The following is a 22,293-nucleotide window of genomic DNA, read 5'->3' as shown; positions in this document are numbered from 1 at the left end:
TGGTTGTCCCCATCTTTGGAAGAATGGCTGCAGTATTTGTTGGTGCAGTTCCCATTCGTGTATTTGTTCCGACTGTCTGCTTAAGATGTCTGCTATCTGGTTTTGAAATCCTGGTAGGTGTTCGGCTAACAGATAGATGTTTTGAGGAATGGCCCATCTCCAAATTTCCTGTGCTAGTCTGGATAATTGGAGAGAGTGCGTCCCCCCCTGTTTTTGAATATAATACATTGCTGTCATGTTGTCTGTTCTGATCAGGACTGCTTTGTGGATAACATGTATCTGAAAGGCTTTCAATGCTAGAAACACTGCCAGTAGTTCTAGGTAGTTGATATGTAGTGTTCTTTCCTGTACACTCCACCTTCCTTGTACTGTGTACTTGTCCATATGTGCTCCCCATCCGGTGAGCGATGCGTCTGCTGTTATTGTCACCTGTGGAATTGGCTCTAGGAACGACCGCCCCTTGGTAATGTTTGTTCTGTTCCACCACTTCGGAGAGCGGTGTGTGCGGTCGTCTACCAACACCAGATCCGTAATCTGCCCTTGAGCCTGATTCCACTGTGTCGCTAATCATTCCTGTAGCGGACGCATTTGTAGTTTTGCATATGGTATTAGCAGTATGCAGGATGACATCATGCCTAATAGCTGCATGAACACTCTTGCTGTTAGTGAGTGTTGTGGCTGAAATCTCTGAATGATTGTAAGCATTGCTTGGACCCTGACTGGGTTGGGGTACACTTTGGCTTTTTCTGTGTCTATAGTAGCCCCCAGATATTGTTGAACCTTGTTTGGTTGTAGGTGTGACTTTGTGTAGTTCACCGTGAACCCTAGCTGGTGTAGTAGCTGAATTGTCTTTTGTGTGTGTTGCAGACACTCCTCTTGCGACCTGGCTTTTATTAGCCAGTCGTCCAAGTATGGGAAGACATGAATTTGTTGTCTTCTTAGGTGAGCTGCTACCACTGCCAGGCATTTTGTGAACACCCTTGGTGCCGTCGTGACACCAAATGGAAGGACTTTGAACTGATAATGTTGTCCTTCTACCACAAACCTGAGGTATTTCCTGTGGGCTTTGTGAATAGGGATATGAAAGTAAGCGTCTTTTAGATCCAGTGTAGAAAGAAAGCCCCCTTTCTTCAGTAAAGGAAGTACTTGTTGGAGCGTGACCATGTGGAAATGTTCCGAATTTATGTATGCGTTGAGAGGTCTTAGGTCCAGTATTGGCCTTAGAGACCTGTCCTTTTTGGGGATTAGGAAGTATAGGGAGTATACTCCTGTTCCCTGTTGGTGCTGTGGAACCTTCTCTATGGCATGCTTTTCTAGCAGTGATATTACTTCCTGTTTTAATAGTGTCAGGTGATCTTGTTTCATTGGACGCTGTTTGGGGGGGATGTTTGGTGGGGTAGCTGTGAGTTCTAGGCAATAACCATGTTGGATAATTTGTCTTACCCACTTGTCTGATGTGATGTTTTCCCAGGCAGGTAGGAACTGTGATAAGCGTCCCCCTACCGGTGTTATATGGTCTGGGGGAAGCTCTATGGAGTCACTGTTTTGGGGTTGGAGAGTTGCGGTTGTTGTTGTTTCCGCGACCTCTACCCTGGTTGTTGTTACCCCTGTATCCACCTCTAGAATTACCTCTGGGTGGTGTAGGTGTAAAAGAGGTTTGCTGTTGGTTTGTACCTGTACTTTTGGATCCTCCTCTATAGGTGGATCTACGAAAGGAACCTCTTTGTGTCGGCTGTTGCAATGCTCCCATTGATTTAGCCGTTTCTGTATCCTTTTTCATCTTTTCTAGGGCCTCATCTGTCCCTGTGCCAAAAAGTGTTTTCCCATCAAAAGGTTGGTTCAGTAACGATGTTTGTACCTCTTGTTTGAACCCTGACACTCTGAGCCATGCATGTCTCCTTAACATGATGCTTGTATTTGTCGACCTTGCCACAGTTTCTGCCGCGTCTAGGGCGCACTTTATTGAAGTGTTAGTAATTAACTTCCCTTCTTGTATAAGTTGATCTGCTTTCTTTTGATGTTCTTTAGGGAGATGTTTGATGAGTGTTTCTAACTCATCATAATGCGCTCTGTCATACCTTGCAAGTAGTGCTTGCGTATTAGCTATGCGCCAACTGTTTGCCGCTTGAGATGCTACTCTCTTGCCAGAGGCATCTATTAGTTTAGACTCTTTGTCAGGAGGTGGAGCTTCTCCTGTAGATAAAGAGTTTGCTCTCTTGCGAGCGTTTGTGACCACTAGTGAGTCTAGAGGAATTTGTCCCTTAATGTATATTGGGTCTTTTGGAGCTGCCCTATATTTTTTATCAATTCTTGGGTTCAATACCCTAGCCCTCACTGGGTCTTTGAATATCTCTGATGTATGACTGAGAAGGCCCTTTAGCATTGGTAGTGTTCCTGATGTTCTTTGTGCAGTAGGTAGTGTTTCTAATAAGAAGTCCTGTACTAGAGGTTCTGTATGTAGGTCTACCTTATGAAATGTTGCTGCTCTAGTAATGAGTTGTGCAAACCCAGTATTGTCATCAGGAGGTGAAGGTTTTGAGGGATATGACTCAAGGTCGGTATCATTACCTGATCCCACATTATACTCCTCCCATGGGTCTGCCTCCTCTGGGATTGTGTCCTCATCATCCCCAGGGTGTCCCCCCTCCCCTGTGTCACTCTCTCCATCTGTTGTAGGTGTAGATGGACGTGTGGGAGGAATATCTGGCCTATTGTGAGGAAGAGGTGAAGATGGTGTGTGAGGTTTGGGAGAAGGGGGAGGAGTTGTATTCGTCCCCATTGTTCTCTTCTTTGGATGAGCCTTGTCGTCCAAATGTTCATGTTTCCTCTTTTTAGGTAGTTCTGTGGCTACCTTGCCAGTCTTTGGGTCAATAAACAAAGTCTTTTGTTTAGGATCCGTTCCGTGTTCCTGTGTCGGTACCGCAGTTTTCGGTTCCGAAAGGTGTTTTTTCTTTGAACTGTCCATTTGTATTTTCGGTGCCGAAGTTTTGTTCGGATCCGACTTCTTCGGTATCGAAGATGTTCCCGGTGTCGGGGGTGTTTTCGGCGCCGAAGCGTGCTTCGGTGTCGACATGGACTGCTTCGACTTCGAGCTTTCCTTGACCTGGTGCTTCGGTGTCGATGTGGTCGGTTTATCGGAACCGGAACCACTATGATGTGGGACCGAGTGTTTCGGTTTCTGTTTCGTTGCCGGGCTCGAAGGCGGGGCGTTGGAAACTTTTTTCGGTTGTCTGACCGGGCTCGAGGGCGGGGTCGACACCGTGCGGGGTCTGTTTTTCGGTAAGGGGACGTCGTCACTCACGGTTTGTTGGACGTCGATTTCCTCGACGTCGGACTCGTCCGCTTCTGACCCCGCCTCGTCGGCCTCTTCTTCCTCCTCTTCTGGGTGCTGGTCCTCGAACAGCTCCGGGATTGCTTGTGACTGCATTCTCGATACCTCGTGTCTTCGGGCTCGACGGTTTCTAATCGTCGATTTTGACGAGAACGCTGCACAGGCCTCACAGTCCCTGGATTCGTGTTCAGGGGACAAGCAGAGGTTGCACACCTCGTGTAGGTCCTTGTGTGGGAACTTAGCACCACACGTTGGACATTTTTTGAATGGAGTCCTTTCCATGGACCCCGGGCTGGACTACGTCGAGTTTCTCGTAGTCGTCGTCCTTCGAACCGCGTCGGTATGGAGTGAAGTCGCGTTCGATAACGATACCGTCGATTTGGAAAGGAATACGCGCCGGTTATAACCTTCTTTGTTGAAGTCGGTCCGGAGCGCTTCGATCCTCATCCGAACCCGATGGCGGAAAAAAACAATCTAAGGATGGAGCCGATGCCCATGCGCACTAACACCGAGAGGAGGAGTCACCTATGACGACAAAGACTTCTCCAGAAGAAAAACAAAGTGCAATCATCCGAGCCCAACACCAGATGGCGATCTATTCATAAATGTACCATCTGCAGCCCATATGCCTCGAACACACATATATACACACACACCCACACATATACACACACACCTATATATATATATATATATATATATATATATATACACACATGTGTGTATAGGTATATATATATATATATACACACATGTGTGTATAGGTAAATCCAGGGTTAAAAATTGAAAATATATATTGTGATCAAGGCCACAGTCCGGCGGTCGAAATGAGTCATTTAGACGTGATGCAATAAAAGGAAAATGCTACTTACCAGTATGCATCTGTTCTTGGTATGTAGAGCTGCAAAGTTGCACACTGTGCATAGATCGCCACCTAGTGCTGGGCCCGGATGTCTGCAGTTTGCTGTGGTCCTGAAAAGTTCTCTGGAAGTCACGAGATAGGCGACTCCTCCTTTGGACCACATCGCGCATGGGCATCAGCTCTATCCCCGGATTGTTTTTCGCCATTAGGGAAATGATGGAGCTTTGCAAGAAAAGAAAGGATGCCCATTTAATTTGCATCTAATTAAGATAATACTGGAACAGACCAGGGTAGCCGGGGAGGCGGGTGGGCGTGTGCAACTCTGCAGCTCTACATGCCAAGAACAGATGCATATTGGTAAGTAGCATTTTCCGTTCGAGGCATATGAGCTGCAGATTGCACACTGTGCATAGATTGTATAGCAGTACCCATCCCTAGTGCTGACTGTAGGAGAGTAGGGTCTGCTTCCTATGGTAACCCCCACTTTTTTGCTTTTGCTTTACTGGTTTTCGACTTGGATGTGGCTGTGGGCCTGCTAATCAGACCCACAGCCCAGATGCACTCTCTCTAAATTCACACCATGTACTCTAGGTACATCCACAATTGGGAATTGGTTCACCTTATCAGCCCCTGTAGAAGTCTACCCTAGGTACTCGGGGCATAGGTGTAACCAAGGCCTACCAGGGGCTGCAGCATGTATTATGCCACCCCTGGCTGGCCACTCAAACTGACAACTGGCTGATCACTCAGCTGGGGCAAGGTCGTGTAATCACCCCTTGCTTAGGTATAGTATTCCTATATCTACCCTTATATATAGACACACAGTAACCTATAAGTCACTCCTATGGCAGGCCTTAACAATCCTGGAGGCAGAGTGCTTGGTTATGTGTGAGATGGTGCTCTAGCATGAGCCGAGCCTGTCTGCAGCTTGCGGAACCATATCCTTATAGCTGTTCTATGATATCCCCATACCATATACTCTTAAGTGCATTATAATCCTCGCGGTTTAATGTCAACTTTGGTTTGGCTTTATCTAAACATGTTGTGTAAGGTGTCAAACGCTTTGGAATACTACCCCCTTGTAGGAAGGTAGATCCCTGACTATGGTTGCCCCCAACTTTTTGCCTGGTGTTTTGCTGGTTTTCTGACTTAGTTGACCTGGGGCCCTGCTATTCAGGACTCCAGGCCTGCTGCTCTCTCTGTAAAATGGATTCCATGTACCTTAGGTACATATCTAATTGGATACTGAGTCACCTTATCAGTCCCTGTACAGTGTACCTTAGGTACCCAGGGCATAGGTGTACCCAGGGCCTACCAGGGGCTGCAGCATGTATTATGCCACCCCTGGCTGGCCATCCAAATCTGACACAACTGGCTGCACGACAGCTGGGGCAAGGTGGTGTAATCACCCTTTGCTTTAGATATAGTATTCCTATATCTAAACCTAAATGGGCACACAGATCTCCTATCAGTCACTCCTATGGCAGGCCTTGACAATCCTGAAGGCAGAGTGCTTGGAATCGTGTGAGATAGTGCTCTGGCATGAGCTGAGCCTGTCTGCGGCTTTCGGGAGCTATCCCTTAGCCGTTTCCATGATAACGCATACCATATACTCTTAAGTGCATTATAATCCTCGCGGTTATATGCCAACTCTGGTATCGCTTTATCAAAACATGTCGAGTAAGGTGTCATACGAATTGGAATACTAACCCCTCGCCAATTCTGGCGACGGGGTTAGCATTCCACCCTTCTAGAGGGACACGACATGTATGTAACCTGTAACCCCGGTTAAAGTCAGACAGAGCCTTAGCTCCACAAAATGGATGCTGCCACCGAGACACCAGCCTGCCCTCCTGCTGCTGGGAGTCCTCCCAGCCCAGGAGGCAAGGACAAAGGGTTTCCTGCCAGGGGCGGTGCCAGCACCGTCCCAGACAGGATTTTGTGTATCCTAGGTAGGCAGGGCTTTAGAGGAAGGTGACTGCAAGTGGCACCCCGGTGCTCACTATGCATAGGCCGGCTTGAACCAGTTCCAGGGGCACTCCAGCCCCTGATCTGGGGAAAGCCCGCCAAAGGAGAGGGGTGTAACCACCCCCCTCCTAGTCCCACCCATAGGGCAGGACTTAGTCGCGTGCCAGCCCCTTTTTGCAGGATAAAGGTAGGAACTGGCCCCCTTCCAGATCAGATCATCTTTGAATCCTGAAACTACTTTCCACGAAAGGAACTCAAGACTTCTTCTCAAGATTTCTCCCTTGTGACTAAGGAGTAGTCACCCTGCAGCAGCAGGCACCATCCAAGCATCGCGGTTTGCTGTAAGTCTCTCCTCCGGATCAAGACTGCCCCAGCACGACGAGAACCGGCTTCCCTGGCACCTCTGACCTCAACCTACATCATCAGCCCAGCTGTGACCCGTGGGTGCGACGAGACCTCGAGGGACCGGCCATCTTCCAAACTGCACGACGCTTGTCCAGCACGACTTCTGAGGAATCCTCACGTGAGTGCTTTGGGGCCCGAGAAGCCCCGACCCTGAGCAGCTCCAGCACCGAAGTACAGCCCCCTTGCATCCACGAGATCTGCGTGGGGCCCTTCTGCTCTTTGCTGCTCACCGCGTTGTCCCGGTCACTTGCCCGTTGGCTAGTGACCCTCTGACGACGAACTCTAACAACAAACACCGCTGGTCTGGTTGCTCCAGACTGGCCCTTGCTTCCCTCCATCAGAGAAGCACCCTGGACCCTCCTGGTCCACTCCAGACGCCATTTTAGGTCCACCGCGTGGGCCTTGCATTTGCCAAGACTTGTTGCCCCAATCCTGGGTCCAGCGACGTCGACAGCAAGTACCTTCGTGGGACAGCTCGCACCTCCATCCTGGTCGCCGACAACGCCTCCTGGTCCGAGAGACTGCAGAGCCCAGCAGCGCCCACTCACCAGGCTGAGGTGACTTCGTCCGGTGCCATCCTGGTGCCCACCTAAATCACTGGCTAGTGATTCAGAACTTGGTCCCCTCTGCTTACAGGTCTTCTTCTTCCCCGATCCAGGCTTGGATCACCACGAACTTCTTCACTGGCCGCCTGACAGCAACTTCTTTCTTCAGGCTCCTGGTTCTTCAACGAGGGTTTCCGACGCAACTTGAACCCTATGCAGCCGCAGCCCCTGGGCTAGGTAAACTGAGTACTCCGGTGCTCCAGCATAGTCCAACACCCTAAGTGTTCGGATCCACTCTTGTTTTCGACCCACCTAGTCGGGTTCGCCCGAGAACAGTAACTTTGTGATTACTAGTATTCCTAGACTTGTTCCCGCATTACGCGTGAGAGTTCCCACTCTGCACACGGCGTCCCTAGGCCCCCTGCTTCTAATCTAAGGGTTCAGCATTGTAGGCCTAGCGTTTCTACAGTCTAGAAAAGTATTACTTACCTGCTAGTAATTTCTTGTGTATATGGTTTTTCGGGCCCCTCGGGCATCTGTGTAAATTGTGCGACTTTAAGTATTTTCTTAAGAGTTTTGTTGTGTGCTTAGCTCCCTGTCTCATAAAGAGCCAGGGTAGTCTTGTTATAAATAAATATACTTTATTTTTGATAACAACTTGTGTGGTGTCCTTTCACTTGGTGTTCAAGGGGTAATGTGATGGTAAAACAGCTGGCTTAACACGCCCTCTAGAGTCTTAGCCTTAGACTGCTCGTATCCATGCTACTAGGATAGCTGGTCTATAAGGTTGACTTACAACCAATCAATAAGGGTTGTTTGGACTGATACATAGTGATCACTAGAATAGTGAGCACTGCATATCAGGCCAACTTCTCACACCCCTCACCCGGAATTGTTTGGTGAATCCAAGTAGAAACAAAGCGCACGTTTTGGATCCAGACAGTGGAGCCTCTCTTCCTCTTTTGAAGGATGCGGAGGCAGAAAAAAGGTGGGCAAAGTGATGGTTTGGCCAATGTGGAAAGAAGTAACCAGCTGGGAGGAAAGGAACGTCAATTTCGGAGGACGACCATGTCCGGATGAACAGCCAGAAAGGGAGGCTTGGAAGAAAGAGCTTGTAGTTTACTCACCCTGCGCACAGAGGTGATGGCCACCAGGAAGGTAGTTTTCAAAGTTAGAAGCCTGAGCAGACAGTTATGCAGCAGCTCAAAGGGTGCGCACATAAGATATGTAAGAACCAAGTTCAAGTCCCACTGGGGCATTACGAAGGGAACAGGAGGAAAAAGATGAGTAATGCCTTTAAGGAATCTATTTACAACGGAGAACTTGAAAAGATAAGGCTGAAATGGCTGAGAAGTAGCCCTTTGGCGTGCCCAGAGTAGAGCCATGCTGGGCCAAAGAAAGGAGGAACAAGAACCTCAGAAAGAGGGGCAGAAAGGGGATCCGCAGCCTTTGCTGTGCACCATGCCATAAATGTGTTCCATCTGCAGGCGTATACCGTCTTAGTGGAGGGACCCTGGGCTGACAAACATAACATTGCAGACTTTAAGGAGGCAGGTCAAACTATGTCAACTGCCGCCACTCAATCTCCACTCAAAGAGGTGGAGGCTGGACAGGTTCGGGTGGAGGACCGTCGCCTGCTGCTGCGACAGAAGATCCTCCCGAAGAGCCAGTCGGATAGGAGGATCGATGGCCATGTTGAGCAGCTCGGGATACTACTCTTGGTGCCCAATCCGGAGCCACAAGAAAGACTTGGGCCAGGTCGTGCTTGATCTTCAGCAGTGGTATAGGCAGAAAGGTTTATAGAAGACCGCAACTACACTCGCGACGAAAAGCGTTGCCTAGCGAGTGCCGCCTTGGAAATTCCAAAGCGCAGAACTGCTGACATTGCGGGTTCTCTTCGGTGGCGAATGTATCGAACCAAGGCCCACAGAGGTCTTAAAGGCACGGCGCCAGATTTTTCTGTTGTTACAATGCAGCCTATCTAGGCTAAAGCGGCCTCTATGATCCTGCCTGTTTTTACCTTTGAAAATAAAGGTTGTGTGTTTCAAAGAAAACAAAGGCAGTGTTTTCTTCTTTGCATTGTCATATAATGTAATTTATATGTCTTTATTTAGCAAATGTAAAGATTTTACAGGCAATAATGGTAGTTTTTTAAGCCTAGTATGGTTTATATTGGGCTGCATATGTATATGCATATGCATATTATCTATATCTATCTATATCTATATGGTTATTTTATGCGTATTTATGCATATATATATATATATATATATATATATATATATATATATATATATATATATATATATATATATATATATCGGCACACTTCTTTTGTCGAAAAGAAAATAGAAGCCACCATGGGGACGTTCAAGGGAGCAGCCTTTATTCTCAATGCAGCAGACAAATGCATTTCGGCCGTGAGGCCTTTCTCAATGTCCACAGCTGCTATATATATATATATATATATATATATGTAGATATATGCATATTATTGGCTATTGCTCCGGGGTCCCGCACGTGGGCGGGACTATTCAGTGCTTATGACTGATGAGTATCCCCTGGAAGATAAGTCAACCTTATAGACCAGCTATCCTAGTGGTAGCATGGACAAAGCAGTCTTAGGCTAAACTCAAGAGGGCATGTGAAGCCAGCTGATTTACCATATGTAACCCCTTTAATACCAAGTGAAAGGACACCACACAGGTTATATGTAAAAATATATATGTATTTATTACTAACACAACCCTCTGAACTCTTTATGAGGTCAGAGGCATAAGCACATAACAGGATATTCAATTAGCATACAATAAGTTGCACAAAATACAGTAGAGCCCTAGGGGCACGCAAAACCATATACTAAAATAGTGGTCTAAGGACCACGTCACAAACAAAGGATAGGCCTAGGGAATCGCTGGGGCTACGCTGTACTACCAAGAGTTAGGGAGCAGGAGACCCACGGGAGGCGTGTGCAGTGTCTTAACACACACGCGAGTTACCATAGAGTTATAATGGGAACGAAAGAAATGGAAACTAGTTCTTTTAGGATACTTCCGGGTGGACTAGGAGAAAGCTACTTGAAACTTGGACACTAGGATAGTCAATACCCACAGGAGTACCGAAATACTCGCGTTACCTCACCCACAGGAAGCGGGTGCATAGGTGTCAATGTGTGTCGGGTTTCGTTGCTGAATCCTATGGAGCCTTGAAGAAAGATGCTGCAGGCGACCGGGAGAGAAGTGTCCGGGTGGATCCAAGGGCGGATAGAGGATGAAGAGTACCTGAAAGCAGAGGGGACAGAGTCTGGGTCACTAGCCAGTGACCAGGAAGGAACCAGGCGATGTCGCGAAGCAATTAGGTGATGTCGTGAAGATTGACTCTGCAGCCACGTGGACCAGGAGCTGGATACGGACTGTCCCACGAAGGACCTCGCTGTTGGCGGCGTCGGCTTCCGGATTGGAGTCAACAGGCCTTGGCAAATGCAACCCACGCAGGAATCGAATATTCGCTTCGGGATAGACCAGCAAGGTCTATGGGGCTTCTCCTTTGCAGGGAAGCAGGGGCCCACCTGGAGCAACCAGGCAGGCGGTTCAGATTCGTAGGTTCGTTGTCACAGAGGCCACTAGCCAACGGGCCAGTAACCGGACAGACACCATCAGGAAAAATCAGAAGGGCCCCATGCACAACTCGTGGAGTGTGGAGGGCTGATCTTCGTTGCAGGTGATGCTCGTGGCTGGGGCTTCTCAATCCCCAATGCACAACTTCGTGGGTGCCTCAGAAGGTGCACAAGTAGCAGGCTTTTCAAGATGGCCGGTCCCACATCTATCGTCGCCTCCACAGGTCTCGGCTTTGCACGGACTGTGGATCGGGGTCAGAGAAGTCTCCGGCGGGAGCGTCGACAAAGTAAACCGCAGATTGCTGGATGGTGCCTGTAGGTACAGGGTGGTCACTCCTTGACCACAAGGGAGATTCTTCAGTCTTCTATCTTCACGTAGAACGTCGAAGGTCCAGAGTTTCGTTACAAGTTTCAGTTCAGGATAAATCTAAAGTCTCTTGACTCGGCTCCTACCTTTATACCAATCTGAGGGGCTGGATTACCTGCTAGGTCCTTCCTATGGTTGGGACCAGGGAAGGGGTGGTTACACCCCTTTCCCTTTGTCCAGTTTCGTGCCAGAGCTGGGGCTGGAGTGCCCCAGCACCGGTTTGAACTAGACTATGCATGGGACACCTTGTGTGCCCCAGGCAGTGTCATTTCATTCAGCCCTCCCTGCCCCAATACACTATGGCCTGTCTGGGGTGGTGCTAGCACCTCCCAAGACAGGAAACCTATTGTCCAAGCCTCCCTCGCTGGAAGGACTCCCAGCAGCAGGAGGTCAGACTTATGTCTGTGGCAGCAGCATCCATTTTGTGATGCGGAGGCTCTGGTTAACTATAACCGGGATTAGTAGGAACAACATGTCTTCTCCCTTTAGAAGGGTGGAATGCTACCCCTGTCGCCAGAACTGGCGAGGGGGTAGTATTCCAAAGCGTATGACACCTTACACGACATGTTTTGATAAAGCCAAACCAAAGTTAGCATTCAACCGCGAGGATTATAATGGACTTAAGAGTATGCGGTATGACTAGATCATAGAACCGCTATAAGGACATGGTTCCGAAAGCTGCAGACAGGCTCAGCTCATGCTAGAGCCTCATCTTACATAAAACCAAGCACTCTGCCTACAGGATTGTTAAGGCCTGCCATAGGAGTTACTTATAGGTACATATGTGTCTATATATAATGGTAGGTATAGGAATACTATACCTAAGCAAGGGGTGATTACACGACCTTGCCCCAGCTGAGTGATCAGCCATTTGTGTCAGTTTGGATGGCCAGCATGGGGCGGCAAAAGATATGCTGCAGCCCCTGGTAGGCCTTGGGTGCACCTATGCCCTGGGTATCTATGGTACTCTGTAAAGGGACTTAAGAGTGACCCATTTGCAATTAGGTATGTACCTAGAGTACATGGAGTCCATTTTACATTGAGAGGAGGATCCCAGGCCAACTAAGTCGAAAACCAGCTAAACACTAGGCAAAAAATCTGGGGTAACCATAGTCTGGTATCCACCTTCCAACAATATATACTACACAAAAGTGAGGTATAGAGTCCAAGTGTCCCCAGAGGTAGGCATAGGTCAAAGTTAGATAGAACCTTACTGTCTAATAGTGGTAGCTTGGTCGAGCAGTAAGGCAGTATCAGAGGACAGTGTTAATAATTTGATATGCACACTCACTCAGCAAATGAAATCTCACACTCAAGAACTGAACTCTTGGCCAATTGTTTTTGTATAAAAATATATATGTATTTTTTTTTAGAACCAAGCAAGCCTGGCATATGTAAGCATTAAATACTTTTCAGTAGTAAGTTACTGGATACAGAACAATTTGAAAAGGCAATAGGAATTGTACTTTGATTTACAGGGGAGCAGCAGTATGCAACACTTAGCAAGTACAGTAGGTTGGAATGAATAGGCTTTTCCAATAAATTGCAGGTAAGTTACTTTAACGTTACTTTTTCTAACTCAGTGCTGGATGCCTAGGTTCAGCACTGGGACATTTCCTGTAAACAGGTGAGTAAAAGCGCTTTTGTTATTCGAGTGATTTTTAAAGAATATTTTCAGATTGAAAAAGCCTATTCATGTCAATGTACCGCATTTGCTAAGTGTTGCAACCTACTGCATGCCCTATAAATCAAACAAAGTACAATTTCTATTGCATTTTCAAACTGTTCAATATTCAGCAACTTATTACTGAAAAGTATTTAATGATTGCCTGTGCCAGGCGTGCTTGGTTTTAAAAATAAAACAGTATTCTGGAGTGTGTGAATTCATTTGTTGACTGAGTTTTTACAACAAATGCAAACACTCAGTCAAGGTGCCTAAGGAGCTGCCTTCAATGGATAAAGCCTCTTCCTCTGCAGGCGATGGTTGCGGGTGTTCTACGTCGACCTGACTGAAAAGGTCTGGTGTGTCTTCTATTTTCTCAAGCTGACATGCACGACTGTCTCGAAATGTTTTCTTGGAGCCGAAAGGCGTTGGTCAGCCTTCCTGTTTTCTGGCAGCAGACAAAGATTGCATAACTGATGTTAGTCGGTCCGAGGGTACTTCATGAGGCAGCAAGGACAATAATGGAAGGGCTCCAGTTCCATCACCAGCAAGCCATTCTTGAGAGATGTGATGGAGACTGAAGGAAGCCAACAGGGGCAAGTCCCTGGAGTGGGTGTGGTCAAGGAGAACTCAGCCCGATCGAAAAGTGTATACGATATGCAAGAGAAACTGTAAACTTGATCAAGGACAATACCAACAAAGGAGAAGGTAGAGAGCGAACCAAAAAGAGAACCATGACTGTCAAATAAGAGTGCAGGCACACATGTCCGAATCAGACAGCAGAATGAAAATCTAACAATGTAGTCGATACCTATTCGCATTATCACCAAGAGGAGTCACCACTCTACCTTGTGACTCAAAAAACAACTTGCACACATCCGGACCCAACACTAGATGGCAAGAGTATGCAAAGCATGTGTATCTACAGCCACATAGGTTCAAAAAGATAGTTACCGCAGGTAAATGAATGGTTACTTACCAGTAGTTGTGGTTTTGCAGCTTGAAGAATTTTGTGGATTCACATGTTGTGCATTGTTTTGGCATCTAGTGGATGGGTCCGAATTGTTTTTTTTGTGAGCGTTGACCACCAGTTAATGATATGCACGTCCCATGTATGTCATCTGGCAGCGTCCTGGACGTTCCTGTGTGTCGTCGCCATCTTCAGATTCTTTTTTCTGTATTTTATATCCTCTCCAGTGTTAGTTTCAGCTCCCATTCGTGTGAGCTGCTTTCTTGTCTGCTTCGTCTGCCACGGTTTTCCTTCCCTGGAAAGTGGACGGTGTAGAGTGTGATCTTTGAAATTTCCCAATGCCATATTTATTGGGCTAGTTTGCTCAGGGTGTATGATTCTGTATGATGGGTTTAGTTTTGCCAGTTTGTATTAGCATGTTTCTTCCTGTGATGTAAGCTTGGCAGGCTTTTAGGCTAGGAACATGGTTTTCATTTCCAGGAAGTTGATGTGCTTAAGCGCATCTGTTCCATTGTACCCGTACCTTCAAGTTCTCTCTGTGTGCTCCCCAAACCCTGTGGGATGAATCTGTTATGATGGTCACTGTTGGAGCTGAGGTCTTGAATGGTCTTCCTAGAATCACGTGTCTTGATTTCTGCCATTGTATCTTCTTGTGTACCATTGCTGTAACAACCACTAGATCCTCCCAACTAATGGTAGCTTGTGACCATTTGTTGCAGACATTCTTGGAAAGGTCGCATTTGTAGTCTTGCATGTGTTAGGAGTAGTATGCATGATGCCATCATGCCCTTTAATTTCATGATTGTCCTTACCATCAGAGACTGCCCTTCTGGAATAGGTGAGCATGCTCAGACACTGCCTCTACCCTCTTTGGGACAGGGTATGCTTGTGCTATCTTTGAATTTAGGGTCATCCCCATAACACCTTTTCTTGTTCTGGTTGTGTTGATGACTTCTTGTGGTTTATGGAGATACCAGACATTCTAAAGTTGTGATTACTGTTTGAATGTCTTTGGCATTTCTTCGCTTTAACTAGCCAGTACTTGTTTACCTTTTTTTCTTGGGTGAGGTGCAAAAGCATCAAGACCCTTTGTAAAGACATGTGATGCTAACTTTATGCCGAATGCTAGTACCTTGAATTGGTAGTGTACACATTTTAGATTGTTGTACCTTTGGTTTGAATCCCAGCACCCATAACCATGCTGGAGTTTGCAGTGTAGTGTCGGTGCCCATCTGTCTGCTTCTAGGGCCAATATTAGGCAAGCATTTGCAATGTTCTGTTCCTTCTGCATATCTGCTTTGGCCCTTTTCTTGACCTCTTCAGGAAGGTGTTGCTTGAAGGACTCCATTTCATCCAACTATTGGTGGCCGTACCGGTTTAGTTAAGCGTTCGAGTTCACAATTTTCAAGTGTTGTGTTCTCTCTCGCCATTCTTCTTGCCACCATAGCCAGTCTTTGGCTCTCCTTTTCTGGTGGTGGTCTTGTGGAGGTTGGTGCGTTGTTGCGCCTTCTTGATGTAGTGACAACTTTATAGTCGGCTGGTACATTGCCCTGCATATACTTGGTCTTGGGTTGAGGGTTTGTACTATCTTTTCAACCCATAGCGTTACTGCTTTTGCAGGTTGTTTAAGCACCTCTTTCCCCTGGTCCGGTATGCTAGGCTGCATGGGTAAGGAAAATTTTACTTACCCAGTAAGCATATGTTCTTGGCATGTAGAGCTGTGGATTCACACATGTTTCAAATTCCTGCCATCTAGTGTTGGGCCTGGATGGTAGAACTTTGTTTTTCTTCGAAGAAGTCTTTCCAGTCACGAGGTACCTTTCGGTGATAGTGCGCATGGGCATCGTTTCGAGTTAGTATCGAGTTAGTAAGAGTAGAATAGAGATGTCGATGCGCATGTATATAAAGTAAGAGAAATGCAACAGTTATAGGTACCCGGGGGCGGCTGGGCGCACGTGAATCTACGACTGTACATGCCAAGAACATACGCCTCCTGGATAAGTTAACATTTTCCGTTAGAGGCATGTGAGATGTAGATCATACACTTTCCGTAGGTTATACAGCAGTATTCTCCCAAAGCGGTAGCTAAGCTGTTGCCTGAAAAAGTGTTCCAAGTACTGCCTGGCCCACATTAACTTGTTTTGCTAACATATCCACACAACACTGTGGGAGTGTTTCCTAAGAAAGCCATAGTAGCCCCTATTTTGCGAGTGGAATGCGCTCTAGGGGGTATTGTTAAAATCCTCTTTGCTTTTGCATAAGAAGTCTGAATACATTTAACAATCCATCTGACAATAACAGACTTGGATATCGGATTGCCCTTGTGAGGTGGAGCAAAAGCAACAAAATGTTTTGTCTTATGAAATGACTTTGCTCTTCCTATGTAATATAAAAAGGGCTCTTCTAAGAGCTAAACTGTGTAGAGCTCGTTCTGCCACTGAATCAGTTTGAGGAAAGAACACCGGTAACTCAACCGATTGAGTGAAAGGCAGAAACTACCTCAGGTAGAAACTTAGGGTTGGTACGGAGAACCACTTTGTCTTTGTGAAGCTGGAAAAAGGGTTCTTCTATGTTTAGTGCCTGTAGCTCACCCACTCTCCCACTGAAGTAATTACAATTAGGAAAGTGCTTTCCTACGAGAGAAAGTGCAGTTCACATTTATGCATGGGTTCAAATGGTGGGCTCATTAATCGTGTGAGGACTATGTTAAGATTCCACACTGGGGCAGCTGGAAGTCTTAGTGGTATAAATGTTTTAAGTCCTTCCATAAAAGCTTTGATAACTGGTACTCTAAAGAGAGTCAAGTGTTGCGTATTTTGTCGATACGCAGCTTTCGCCGCGAGATGTAGGAGGATAGAAGTGTAAGCTAACTCGGACAGCAGCAAGTGTAACAAATAAACAATATTTTGTATGGCAGCATCAAGAGGATTAATATTACAGTAGATTGCAAAACACTTCCATTTAGCTGCATAACAAGCTCTTGTAGTAGGCCTTCTGGCCTCTCTAATGATGTTCATACAGTCTGGTGGAAGATTCAGATGACCAAACTGACTTCAGGAGCCAGATCGCTAGGTTGAGTTCTTTGGGATCCGGGTGTCTGATTTTTCCATGGCTCTGTTTGAGGAGACTGGATGTGAGATGTAGCTTTTGATGAGGAATTATTGATAGCTCCAACAGGGTTGTGAAACCAAGGTTGACGGACACATGTGGGAGCTACTCGAATCAGTGTGAGGGCTGTTTGCCTGAGTTTCCAAACCACTAATGGAATAAGTGGGAGAGGTAGAAAAAAGTAGGCAGATATCCCTAACCAGTTTATCCATAGTGCATTGCTTTTGGAGAGCTGGTGCGGATACCTGGAGCCGAAGCTCGGGCATTTTGCATTTTCGTTTGTGGCAAAAAGATCTATTTGAGGAAACGCCCAACTTTGAAAGTATGGGAGGAGAACTTGAGGGTGCAGTTCACACTCGTGGATTTGCAGCCTCTGTCTTCTGAGAATGTCGGCAATCTGATTGTTTACTCCTTGGAGGCGGTCTGCTAGGAGAGAGATTTGGTCGTGAATGGCCCACTTCCAAATGGCTTGAGCCAGGTGTGACAGTTGGAGAGTGTCCCCCCCCCCCCTTTTTTGTATACAATACATAGCAGTTATGTGGACGTGCGAATGAGGGCAGCTTTGCCTACAAGGTGAGCCTGAAAGGCTTTGAGCGTTGGAAACACTACTAGCAGCTCTAGATGATTTATGTGGAAAGCTTTTTGCTTTCGACTCCACAAGCATTGAACTGTGTGATCTTGGAGATGTGCCCCTCAACCAGTGAGCGACGCATCGGCTAACATGGTCTGTGGAACTGGGTCTTTAAAGGGCCATCCTTTTTATACATTTTGTGGGTACCACCACAGCAGAGAGTGATGAGTATGGTCGCTTACCAACACTAGATCAGTTAAAAGACCCTGTGACTGGTTCTACTGACTTGCTAAGCATTCCTGAAGGGGACGCATGTGAAGCCTGGCATGGGGAACAATCATGATGCAAGAGGCCGTCATTCCCAGCAGATGCATATACACTCGAACTGGTAGTGAGTGAGTGGGCTGAAAAACGGCAGAACCAGAGCCTGAATATTGCGAATTCTGGCTGCATTGGGAAGGCCAAAGCTCTTTGAGTATCTAAAGTGGCTCCCAGATAGTTTTGAGTGTTTGAAGGTTGAAGATGCGATTTCAACACATTGACTATAAACCCAACTTGGTGCAGTAACTGCAGTGTTATGGGAGTGTGATGGAGACACTTTAGGTACGTACTGGCCTTGATGAGCAAGTCGTCTAAGTAAGGGAAGACATGAATGTGTTGTCTTCGTAGGTGAGCAGCGACTACAGCCAGACATTTTGTGAAGATTCTAGGCGGAGTGGTGACTCCGAATGGGAGTACTTTGAACTGGTAATGCTGCCCGCTACCACTAATCTAAGAAATGTGCGATGAGCGGTATGTATTGGAATGTGGAAATACGCGTCCTTCAAGTCTAGAGTAGACAAAGTCACCTGTTGTAAAAGTTGGCGCACTTGTTGCGAAAACGATCGGATTGTATGCGAAAACGATCGGATTGTATGTGAAAACGATCGGATTGTATGTAAAGATTCAATTCTATGAGGCCTAAGATAGGTCTGAGAGAACCATCCTTTTTGGATATGAGAAAGTAAAGGGAGTAAACGTCCAAACCCTGATATTGTAGTGGTACGGGCTCTATGGCCCCTTTTAAGAGGAGAGACTGAACCTCTGGTTTGAGGAGCTATAAGTGGTATGGTGACATTTTGGGTGAACGTGCAGGAATGTTTGGAGGATTGTTGGTAAGCTCCAGGCAATAACCAGAATGGAGAATTCCTAGCACCCATTTGTCTGAAGTTGATTGGCAGGAGGGTAGGAATTGTGAAAGACACCCCCGAGAGGCGTTAAATGATCGGGGGGTGTAGGCAAGTCACTGTTTGGTATTCGAGGGGGAAGTGAGTGTGTTGGAACTTCTACCTTAGCCATTGTTGCCTCTGTGGCCCCCTCTGAAGAAACCCTTGGAAGCAGAGGGGTGATTGTTGCCCTTGTATGGTGTAGAGGTAGTATCTGAGGAGATATTCTTAGACCCTCCACGATAGGAGCACCGGAAGGAACCACGGCCAAAAGGGGACTGTAGGGCTCCCATAGATTTTGCCACATCTGTGTCCTTTTTCATTTTTTTTTTCTAGGGACGTGTCTACTCCAGGAGCAAAGAGGTTTTGTCAAATGGCATGTTAAGAATAGAAGCTTGAACTTCTGGTTCAAACCCAGAAATTCTTAACCATGCATTTGTTCTTAGTAGCACGCTGGTGTTGAAGGCTCTAGCCGCAGTGTTAGCCGCATCGAATGCGCACCTAATTGAATTGTTAGAGATGAGCTTTTCCTCTTGCACTAGGTCCTGAGCTTCGGTCGTGTGCTCATCAGGCAGGAATTGGAGCAATTGCTCGATTTCGTCCCAATACGCCCTATTGTACCTGGCTAAAAGTGCTCGAGTGCTAGAAATGCGCCAGAAATTTGCAGCTTGGGATGCTACTCTTTTCCCAGAGGCATATATCAATTTAGACTCTTTGTACGGAGATGGAGCATCTCCTGACGTTTAAAAATTAGCCCGTTTAAAGGCAGTAGAAACCACCAAAGAATCATGGGGTAACTGGCTCTTCATTAACACTGGATCTGATGGTGCAGATTTATATTTATCTATCCTGGGGATGAGAATACTTGCCCGAACAGGATCCTCAAATATGTCATCCACATGTCTAAAAAATACCCTTGAGCATATGGGGGTGGTGAATTAGTAGGGGTAATTAACATGTGTTGTGTCTCGGGGGTAGGATGTGATGAAGGAGAAGGGTTAGTACCAACATGATTCCTCTTTAAAGGAATGTGATAGGCTTCCTCCGACTCAGATTTGTGTTTACATGGCAATTTGGTTGCAATATGCCCAGTTTTTGGATTGATGTACAGTTCTTTTTTGTTTCGGGTCAGATTTTGAAGGCAAGACATCAAAACGGGGCTCCTTCGATGGCATTGGAGAATCTTTATAATTCAGCACCTACATTTTCGGTGCTGGTGTCTTGGGTGCCGAGGATTTTGGTTCCAAAGACTGTTTCGGCGACGCAGGAGGTGGGGCTGTGACGAGTTTTGGTTTTGGCTTTGAACGCATGAGAGAGGGGCAACCACAACACACAAAATGTGGGTCAGAGGAAGCCTTCTTCCTCATACAGAAGGGAAAATGCTCTAAATGTTAAGGCACTTGTGTAGAAAAACTCGTCAGGGAGAACAGAAAAGGCAATGAAAAACTTCAAACAATTTTAGGACAACACAATCCTGAAAAGAAAACCTCAAAATAGAATGATTCCCCTACGAGATTTACGAGTTACACTCCGCATGAGTCACCCCCCCCCAAAAAAAACTTCGGTTGTGATGCAAACTGCATGTACAGTGCATGCTTGGGAAAAAATAGGCTTACTAAAGGAGGCGTGTGTTTTTCAAGCATGTGTACTTTTTACACTACAGGCCATCTTTTCTACATTCATGTTTTTCTGTACCCCATAGGAGTTTTCTTTGCCACATCTAATAGTTTCAGTACAGGTTTTGTCGTAAGCCTCAAATCCACCTTTTTTATTGCCAATATATGATTATCAGAAGGAAAATTGGACAGTGCTGGCCTGTTCTAGGGTGTCAACCTGCGTTTTGGGAAATGGTACCTAGTTATCCTTTAACAAATAACAAGTGCTCCAGCGTGGCTGCTTGTAGGAGGGCATGTTCTACGTTTAAGGTTATTATGGAAAATCTATGACGCAGAACGGTGCTATATTCCTATACAGACTTCCAAAATCTTGAGTACTTGCCTTTACTTCTGGATTGTGTTCCAGCCAAAATGAACTTATTTCCAAAGTCTATAAAAGAGTTCTGGCAAGAATGATAAATTGAGGAGCAGGTTATCACTTGGACTCAGAGGTTTTTGCCCTTACAAGGAGTTAGCGAGAAGCATGGACCCAGTCCATCATACTACAGTCTTTAGTTGCCCTTCTCGAAAAATTGCTCATCTGAAAGCCAGAATCGGAGATAATTGGTTCAGCCTTGGGGCCCGGGTTTAGGTTCTTCCCAAATCCAGGGCTCTGAACTACCCAGTAGGCTACTGCCATATCTTTCTGTTTCGAAGGCATGTTAGTGTCTTAAGCTAAGTGCAGAAATCTGAAATAAGGTACTTTTTTGATGTAGTATGTTATAGAATGCCGGTAATTGTCTAAGATTTGAACGCCATGATGCCAGTCTACATGGTCTTTTTTTTGTTTTTGGATACAGTAATATGTGACAGAGGACCTTTATTAAAGAAGCATTCTCTGAATATTCTCTTCAAAAATAGGTTTTAAACCTGTAGAATTGGAGCAGCAAGATATGGACTCATCTAGCTCATAAGGCTGGATATATCAGCACAAAGTATGCACTGTGACTAGGCTTATGGCAATAGTATGGTATTGTCTGCAAAAAAGAAAGCTTTAACTGGAATACTTAAAAGAATGAAAAGACCAGTCTATGAAGAGTTAAGGCTTTAGTGTGAAAATGAGCTAGTAAATAAGAATGAAGCTACCAGTCACCAAACTGAGCAAAAAGATTCTGAAGTTCATTTGATAAGCATCCTTTGGAATACATTTTCATAGTAATGAGTCAAACATTAACCACTGTGTTCTTACCAAGTCCATACGTTGATTTCCCTTCAGTATGAGCAGCTCGGAGCTGGGAAACGAGATCTGCACTATCATATCCAGCATTATCTGCTATAATAATCGGCAGCTACAAATAGAAAGTAAAAACAATCCATCAGTGGATGATACATATCTGCATTACTCTAGAAGGTGCAACCAATTTAAAATGGTTCTCCACTGCAAATATCTCCTACAAACTAATGCCACTGATAGAAGAGGGTAACACTCAGCCTGACAATCACATTGGTATTAGGTTAGATATGTCTGCAACAACATAAAAAAAGCTGCAAAATAACCTTTCTGCTACAGAATCACCATATTCTTGAGTCACTATGAATCAAAAATAAGATGCACAAGCCTAATTCAAAAACAGATTTATATGCGAGGCTACATATTTCCAAGAGTTGTTTTTCAGATTACAGCAAGTCATGATAATAAAAGCTTAGGTCATCAGGTTTCCCTCTAGAAGAATAAACATTTGTCAATCGCGATTAGCTTTGAAAATGGAATTTGATGAACGCTACAATCCAACTGCAAATGCTCTGCTTAAAAGAGTTAACTTTAGCATGAGGATGAAACAAGCAATGGCAAAGCCAATACATCAGGTGTTGGTTGCCAGCATTTTGGCTATGTTAATGCGTGTCTTGCAAAACTCGTCAGTCCAGCTGCGGGGCCCTCACCAATATGAAAAAATATAGTCAAAAAGCGGGAAAAAAAAATTTGGTCTCAGAAAGCACAGATTACCATAGTAATCTCCGACACATTAGGAACCTATTTTTTGTGAGCGTGCCCCTGGTGAAAGATTAGAATGCAGTCGCTCACAGTG

General features: G+C 45.9%; 1 protein-coding gene across 1 annotated transcript in view; it reads right to left on the bottom strand.

The window, feature by feature from the left end:
• Positions 1 to 22,293, bottom strand: part of CCT2 (chaperonin containing TCP1 subunit 2) — a 310,711-nt gene that overhangs the window by 61,295 nt on the left and 227,123 nt on the right. Inside the window, exon 14 of the mRNA XM_078678105.1 lies at positions 21,456 to 21,555. Within this exon, the coding sequence (XP_078534231.1) occupies positions 21,456 to 21,555 (100 nt within the window). The remainder of the gene's footprint in view (positions 1 to 21,455; positions 21,556 to 22,293) is intronic.

The sequence above is a fragment of the Lissotriton helveticus genome, chromosome 1_1, assembly GCF_964261635.1.
Source record: "Lissotriton helveticus chromosome 1_1, aLisHel1.1, whole genome shotgun sequence".
In the NCBI taxonomy this organism is placed as follows: Eukaryota; Metazoa; Chordata; class Amphibia; order Caudata; family Salamandridae; genus Lissotriton; species Lissotriton helveticus.
The sequence above is the reverse complement of the archived record's forward strand: the minus strand, read 5'-3'. Positions and strand labels throughout refer to the sequence as shown.